The following is an 8,377-nucleotide window of genomic DNA, read 5'->3' on the forward strand; positions in this document are numbered from 1 at the left end:
TTGCTTTTGTGCATTAAACAGATGCTTCTCATGAATTCAGTGCTGCTGTTTAATTACATTAATGTAATTTACTCTTTCACAGAGCAGAGTTGCTGCTTCATCAAGAGTGGTGCTGACACCCTCCACAGAAACTGCTCCCGGTCCTGAGTTGCTAAATATTCAGCTCTCATTTCTGCAGCGAAGTCCCTTATACAGTATTTTGGCAACACAGCGGTGTCCAGGCAATGACGGAGCAGGAGAGGCATGGAGGTGGATGCTGCCAAGTCCCTACCCCTCACCAAGTAAGTGACATCAATTTTTGCTCTTATCCTGCAAACAATACCTGTGCCCTTTCTCACAATTATTTCAAACTCAGAGGCTATTTACCTAAGGCATCCTCTTTTGGGCTGGAAATTCTCTAAAACATATTTGTTTAAGTTCAAATGATTTGTGCCATATAAACATGACTTCAGCTTAACCTAAGATTTTTTTTCCTCTCTCTCTCACACACACACATGCACCAATGACCCCTCCAAATGTACTCAGAATGTCTCCATTCCATTCAGTGTGTCTCCATTCTCCATAGAGAAACATTATTCAGTTCTTGAAGCAAGGACAAAACGTAAAGAAGTCAGTTCACATATCTCAGCTGAGAGCTGAAGTTATCTGTGATACTGCTGTGTACAGAATTAGAAGGAAGAATTATCCAACTGCATAGCATCTAGGACAGTGGTTCTCAAACTTTTGTACTGGTGACCCCTTTCACATAGCAAGCCTCTGAGTGTGACCCCCCACTTATAACATTTTTAATGTATTTAATACCATTATAAATGCTGCAAGCAAAGCGGGGTTTGGGGAGGAGGCTGACAGCTCGTGACCCCCCCATGTAATAACCTCGTGACCCCCTAAGGGGTTCTGACCCCCCAGTTTGAGAACCCCTGATCTAGGAGTATCAATAATCTACAGACGTATGGGATCTGTTCCAAGCAGGTGCACCACTATGGTCTCAGAGTGGGACTTAGGGAGCAGGAAATCAGTAACCAGAGTGGACTTGGTGGTTATTAGCAATTCCATGGCACTTGAAAGTTTTGTGTTATTAACCCCAATGCCCAGGGTCCATAATAATTTGGGTGACTGTATTCTACCCCCCTGGAAGTTGCAATGTATGGCAGAATTCTTTGCCAGTTCCTGCCCCCAGCTGTTATGCAGCGCCACTGGCTGCCCTTAAATAACTGCTGCATCCCACCCAGAGGCAGCTGCACTGCAGCGAGGGGTGAACTGAGCCCTCTGGAGTGGGGCGTGCCCGGCAGTGACACCTCCTTGGGCAGAGCACGGGGCAGCTTCCACAGGAGACCCCAGGGAGAAGGGCCAGTCCAGCGGGAGGGGAGCCCTGGGCCGCAGGGCCCCGCAGAGCGGGGAGCCCGCGGAGGAGCGGGGGGCGGCCGGCAGCAGCGCCCCGCGGAGGAGCAGGGGCGGCCTGGCAAGCAGCCGCGGGGAGCGGGGGGAGCCGGGAGAGCAGGGGCGGCCGGCAGCAGCGCCCGGAGGAGCGGGGGGAGCCGGAGGAGAGGGGGGCAGCACGCCCGCGAGAGGGGAGGCCCGCGGGGAGCGGGAGGAGACAGGGGGCGGCCGGAGAGCGCCGCGGGGAAGCAGTGGGCGCCGCAGCGCGCATCGCAGGCGGGGGGAGCGCGAGGAGCAGGGGCGGCGGCACGCCGCGGAGGAGGGGGGAGCCGGGAGGAGGCAGGGGGCGAGCGGCAGCGGCCCCGCAGAAGCGGGAGCCGAGGAGGAGCGGGAGCCGCGGGAAGCGAGGCGGCGGCACGGAGCTCCTGCGCAGAGCACGTCAGGGAGAGCTAGGGAGGGCGGCAGTTCCCGCCACGGGCGGGCGGGGGCCGGCATGAGGGCTTCTGCGGCCCAAACGGGGCCTGGCGCAGAGGGCGGGCGGCCCAAGCAGCCCGGGCGAGTGGCGAGAGTGGAAACGGTCCTAAAAGGCCTAGCGCGGCAGGCGACGCAGTCACGGCGAGCGGGTTTGCGGGAGGACAGGGCGGGCACATGACGCGTACCAGTTGGTGCGCTACCTGGCCGAGGTGGAGGAGCTGGACGGAAGGAGGTTGCGGAGGGCGGGGAGGTGACGGGGCCTCAGAAAAAAATAAAAAACGGCCGGGAAGGGCAGGGCAGGGGCTCGCAGCAGCCAGCCCCGCCGAGCGGCCCCAGGAGGATTGATGGGGTGGCGGGTTATTCGTAAGGGCGGTAGGAAGCGCTGCCCTTCCCGCCCCCAGCGCGGGAGGATCCAAGCCGCAGCTTCCTGGCCTGCAGCCCCCGGCCTCGTTAGCCACCAGACCCCAAAGCTCGCTTGCTCCCGGCTCTCCCAGGGTCCTGCTCTGCGCCCCGGCCGCGGCTTGGCTTCCTTCTGCCTCATTCTCTGCCCTGGGCTGTTCCCCATTCCCCTGTGTTCCCCCTGGGCTGGAGCAGACCTCGAGAAGTCATCTCGGCCAGGCCCCTGCACTCATGGTAGGACTAAGTGTTAGCTAGACCTGGTACTGGCAACCTAGGGCAGGGGTGCGGAAGCAGCACGGGAGCTGATTTTCAGCGGCACTCACGCTGCCCGGGTCCCGGCCACCAGTCTGGGGAGCTCTGTATTTTAATTTAATTTTAAATGAAGCTTCTTAAACATTTTAAAAATCTTATTTACTTTACATCCAACAATAGGTTAGTTATATGTTACAGACTTATAGAAAGAGACCTTCGAAAAACATTGAAATGTATGACCTGCAGTGAAACCTTAAATTAGAGTGAATAGGTGAAGACTCAGCACACACTTCTGACAGGTTGCTGACCCCTGATCTAGAGTGACCATCCCTGACAGGTATTTGTCTAACCTGCTCATCCCACACTCCTCCCCAAAACAGGCTCAGCCAGAAAGTCCCAGTGGACTCTCACTCTTTGTCTCAGGCAGGGGCATACACTTACAGTTACGTTAATTGCAGGGTGAGTCCAGACTTATGGTTTTCAGTGGGATTTTAACTCAACCTAAAACAAGGCTTCACCGAACTCATAACAGTTATGATTCCATCTTAGGTTGGAGAAAACTGAATGTTTGTGTTTCTTTTCCAGATTGTGGACTTGGATCTAAAGCGGAATCAGAACCGAGAAGCTCTCAGGGCTTTGCAGAAGGACCCAGACCCTTCTGGTGAGGAATCCAGTGTTAGCGCTGCTGTTCACATCTGTGAAACTTTCAGCTCTCTGACATGCCCGACACAAAGTTGCTGTTATCTTTCTAATCGATACACCCTGCCTGCAAAGTGATGGAGGGCCACATTTCCAAAACAGCACATGCAGGTTAAACACACAGTTGCAGCTGCGGCTGTAATTGTGCAAGTTTGTGCCTCAGAGTGGAGGTAGATTTGGCGAAAGATCAATTACAGTGCTTGATCTAGTAGAAAATTAAAGCTCCTTTGTACTATGAAAAGTAAATGTGCAAAATTGTACCTTCATTTCTCAACTGATCTGCACCTACTGGGTACCCAGTCACATTTGCCTACTTTGTGGACTAACATAAATATTTACTCTTGGTATCACTGTGGGCTAACACAGCTGTGAGAACATGAGCTGGAAACTGTTCTCCTGTGCACTTCAGCAGCAGAATTATTAACTAAGACCTGATGGCAGAATCTTCACTGGAATGTTGAAAGAACCCAGCTTTGACGTAAACAACCCAACCTTAAGTTTTAAAGAGCTGGTAGTTAGAAGAACATTTATAATTTATAAACTGAGCAGATTGGATTAGGACATTACAGACAATAAACGTGGAACGATGCCATCTTTAGTCACGTCTCAGAGTAGAACTGCATGTTAAAATGGCTATCTTTACCTGATCTCTGTAGTAAATATTGTATCGTTTCAGAGTGTTGAAGCAAAAGAAGGGTTTTTGGAAACCAAATGTGTATCTTTCTACTCTGGACTGAATGGGTAGAATGTTTATGGTGACTGACTCGCTCTTGCATAGGTTCCATGAAACTGCATCTTGCTTAATCGCTCTTAGACACACACCTAAACCATTCTGCAGACTGTTGTGGCGCCCAGAGGGGTCTACAAAAGCTAGCCTGCTGGTTAGATTTTTGCATTTATTTTGTACCCAGGACGATGCGGAGGAGCATGTTTCATTATGAAAATATCTAAATAGGCTGTCTTTCTGTTTTCAGATAAAGCAATGGTTTGCTTTGGAAACATGTTTATTCAGCTTCCAAAATCAAAGGCTAAGGATATGATTCAGAAAGGTAAGCCAGATGCCAGATTTCTAAAACCTGCTTGTAAACTCTCAGGCGTCAGCCAGTATTGAACAAGCTTCCTTTGCACATGCTTGGACACATACGCAGGTGTCTTGTGTCAGAAGTATGGTACTTGTGCTAATTTGGTTGCTGAGCCAGTCTGTCTTTACTGACTTGGAGCTTTTACATACAGAGCTTATATTCTCACCACTGCCTGGAAACTTAGCTCCTAGATAGCACCTCTCATCCCTAGGCCTCAGAGCGCTTTAGAGAGAAGGTTAAGTACCAGTACCTATGTTTTACAGATGGGGAAACTGAGGCACTGAGCAGGGAAGTAGCTTGTCAGTGGCAGAGCAAGGAGTAGAACTGAAGTTTCCTGACACCCAGTTCAGCACTTTACCTCATGTCAACCGGCTTTGTGAGCCATGTACCTTGCATATACCTTCCAAAGGGCAGCACAACTTTCCCTGATTGCAGTTCAGAAGAAAAAGCACTTAACTTGGCTGTGAAGTGAGGTGGCCTCTGTCCATGTTGTCCTGAGTGTTCAACAGTGCAACCTTTATACTCTTTACTACGGAATTAGGAGATTAAATGCAAAAAGGTAAATTAATATTTTAAGAGGTGGGTATAAATTGCACAGGAGCAAATTAGACCAAAGCAATGAGGGAGTAGTGCTGTTGAGGAACTTCAGAGGGACCCAGCCAAGCTAGGTAACTGGGCAGCAAAATGGCAGATGGAATTCAGTGACAAATACACATTAGAGGGAATCATTTGAACCCCTCATACATTTCACTGGGATGTACATTAACTGTCACTACTCAGGAAGAAAACCTGAGCATCACTGCGTGGTGTTCTACAAGTCCTGTGCAGCAACTGTGAGGAAGGCAAATGGTGTTAGGATGCGTAAGGAACAGGCTAGAGAATAATATGGAAAATCTCTGAATACCATTCTATAAATCATTGGGGCACCTTCCCTTTGATGCTGTGTGCGGTATGGGCCACCCCATATCAAAGGGGATGCAGCAGAATTAGAAGGGCTTCCGAGATGAGTGACAAGAAAATCTCTGCTATGAAAGTAAGATGAGTTTGTTCCCCACCTTGGTAGAGAGGGGACTGATAAAGTATACCTAAAAAGGAAGGGCGAGAAAGGTTGATTGGGAACTTGCATTCAACTTGCCTCTGTAATATGAGGAACAAAGGGGCATTCAGTGAAATTGAAAGATAGCAGATCTTAAAACTGGACTCAGTACAGGAGTAACTGGGTGAAATGTTCTGGCCTGTACTCCTGGGGGGACTCTGTGCCCATGTGGGGCGCAGAATTCATATGGCTGGCATTTTTCTGTTCTCCCCTCCCCCTGGGCAGAAAAATGCAAAAAAATCTGCCAGGGGATATGTGCCTCTTCCCCAGCAGCCCAGGCAGCACATCTGTTCCAGCGTGTCTGGAGCAGCCTCAGAGATTGGGGCAGGTGTGCGTGATCACCGTTGCGGGGAGGGGAGTGTGGGGCTGGGTGTACCTGCGTGCCAGTGAGAGAGAGAGAGACTGTCCTTCTCACTTGTGACTGCAGCTCCCTGGTGTGTAAGGGTCAGGCTTTTTATTATGCAGGAGGCAGGTTAGAGGCACAAATGAAGCAGCCTGCCTGAGTTCATTCAGTTCCTCCAGGAGCATTAAAATCTGTGCAAGTTTTAAGGCCCCTACATTGCCAGAGTGATGTAAAGGAGTCTTCTTTTAAATGACAGTAAGGGAATCCTCAGCTAGGAAGATCTATGTGCTTTCTCACCTTTTTTCCTGTGCCAAAGTGTCACAATGGGGTTTGATTACAGCTCAGGATTTATTTTACTTACTATTAAAAAAAAGACTTTGAGGGCAAATAAAACATTTACCAAGCAGTCAATAAAATGTCAAGACAATCAGAACCAAGCACTTCCCAAAGTACCCGGCCAGGTCCAGGACAATGGTTAGCAGCAAAACTGTATGACTTTCATGTGTGAAAGTCTGAGCAATTTAAAGTGACATTCTACTTTTTTTTTCCTGTTTGGTGTTCTGTAATTTAAATGAAAATCCAGGATTATAACTGGAATGCACGGTATTGGTTACAAAGTGTTTGTAACTTAATTTTCAAGTGTTTAGGAAATGCTGAATAGTTACTGTGACTTTTTTCTGTATTGTAGTTTGAATAAATGACTAAAACCATTGAAACTGGTGTGATTATTTTGCATTATTTTGACAAAATATGCAGAATTTTGAATTTTTTGGCAGTGTCCCCCCTGGAGTATAGTATGCAGGAGGTCAGCCTGGAAAATCATAATGGGCCCTTCTGTCCTTAAAATCTATGAAAGCGGGTGGGTTTAGAAGTATTAACTGCTTGTATTGTGATTGTGCCCAGAGGCCTGATCATTAGTTACTGTACATTCCCACACCTCCCCACCCAAACAAAAGACAGTACCTGCCCCAGAGAGCTTATGGTTATTTTTAACAAACCTCCGGTTTGGCTCCCAGTACTGACATGGGGTATCTTTTCTGAGAGGTTGTAATGCAGTTACAAATGAGCTTGTTTGGGCTCCAGAACCTTGTTCCTCTTACCATTCAATTCATTATACTGAGCTGGAAGGGAATATCTGGCAGGAGCATATTCTGCAGAAAGAGAACTGTTTACCTAGTTTTTTCTATATGACACAACAAATGCAGCAAGTTTAGTGAGAGTGAGAATCCAAGGAATAGGCAGCAGGGAAGAGTTCCCCTTCACTCAGAGTTGATGTTGCCTTAAGTCGTACTCCAGGATGCTTCATTATCATCATCATCATCACTATCTTCTCAGATCAGGAGCACCTGGACGAGGAAATAAACCAACTTCGGAAAGAGCTGAGAGTGAAGGTCAACCGTCTCTTTGAAGCTCAAGGTATTTGAAAAGGGTCAGGAAACATTTCATTGGGAGCACAAATCAGGTGAGGGGTGGAGGGAAGAGGTCCAAAAATCCATTAACTATATTCCGAGAATAACTCCCCTCCATTCTCTTTACAGCAAAAGCCCCATATTTGCCCAGTTTTGTGGGCATATGCCTGGGATTGTTCTGTTGCAGACCCCACTGGGCACCACTAACGTGTTATCAGTTGTTTCCAATGGCTGGTAGTTCAGTCAGTGATGACTATGGGAACAAATCTGCAGCCAGATATAGCAGTGGCTTCTCCAGACTTCTTGTACTGGCAGTTGTTTAGGGAACTCTTTCACCAGGCACCAGTGAGCATGCTTTTTAACAATATCTTTATTTCCTGCTTGTTCTTCCTCAGGTAAACCTGAGCTGAAAGGATTTAACTTGAACTCCATGACCCATGAGGAAATGAGAGTAATCAATCAGATACTGGAAGGACGAAACTAGACCTTCATCATAGAGACTTCAGTGTTGCTGATAAGGTGCATTCAGACTTACTCACAGTGCAAAATCTGGGGACAATCCCCCGATTTCTCATGAAGACATATTTACTCCTGGTATCTCTTGAGTGGTACATTTCCTAAGAACCATTTGGCTTCTGAAATCTTTTCATGGTAGGAATCATTCGACTCCAGTGTTGGTCATGGATTAGACACTGCAATTTGCAAAGACAAGTGCTAGAACACTGGCCCTTTTAGTTATTTGACAACCTGCCATCCCTGGGGTGGGAGTGAGATTCTTAGAATCAGAGGAGCAGGACATTCCTAACTGCATCTCTTTTATGCATGAACTTCTGTAACTTGGCTCCACAGCTAGTGCATTCTATTGGCAGGGAAGGGAGCAGGAGGAAAAGAACTGTGAATCTATAGTGTCTTCAAAAAATAAATAAATAAACTTTGAGTTGTGTAAGCTTGTGGTGGTGGGAGAACTGTGAATCAGTTAAACTGTACACTTAAAAAAAACCCCAGGAATTTTCCTAAGTGTACAATAGATACTTGAGTGCCTGTTAATCTGAAGGACGTACTTCTGAGCTAGGATCCTGTGTCTAAATTTGTAAGAAGAGATTTGGAAGAAGTGGGATTGTTTGCATTAGGGAAGGGGGCAGAAGTATGCAAACCAATGAATGGTCTAGAGAAGAGAGATTAGATGTCTCTACTCAGCCTGTATCAGTACAGGAACAAGGGGCTAGTCAATGAAATTGATAAATGA

General features: G+C 47.8%; 1 protein-coding gene across 1 annotated transcript; it reads left to right on the top strand.

The window, feature by feature from the left end:
• The first annotated feature begins 243 nt into the window (after positions 1 to 243).
• Positions 244 to 8,077, top strand: PDRG1 (p53 and DNA damage regulated 1). Its single transcript, XM_075072420.1, has 6 exons — positions 244 to 281; positions 1,979 to 2,093; positions 3,088 to 3,163; positions 4,176 to 4,250; positions 7,058 to 7,138; positions 7,527 to 8,077. Exons 1-6 carry the CDS (start codon positions 244 to 246, stop codon positions 7,613 to 7,615), a joined length of 474 nt encoding a protein of 157 aa, XP_074928521.1. The 3' UTR covers positions 7,616 to 8,077.
• The last annotated feature ends 300 nt before the right edge of the window (positions 8,078 to 8,377 follow it).

Source organism: Chelonoidis abingdonii, chromosome 14 (assembly GCF_003597395.2).
Source record: "Chelonoidis abingdonii isolate Lonesome George chromosome 14, CheloAbing_2.0, whole genome shotgun sequence".
Taxonomy (NCBI): Eukaryota; Metazoa; Chordata; order Testudines; family Testudinidae; genus Chelonoidis; species Chelonoidis abingdonii.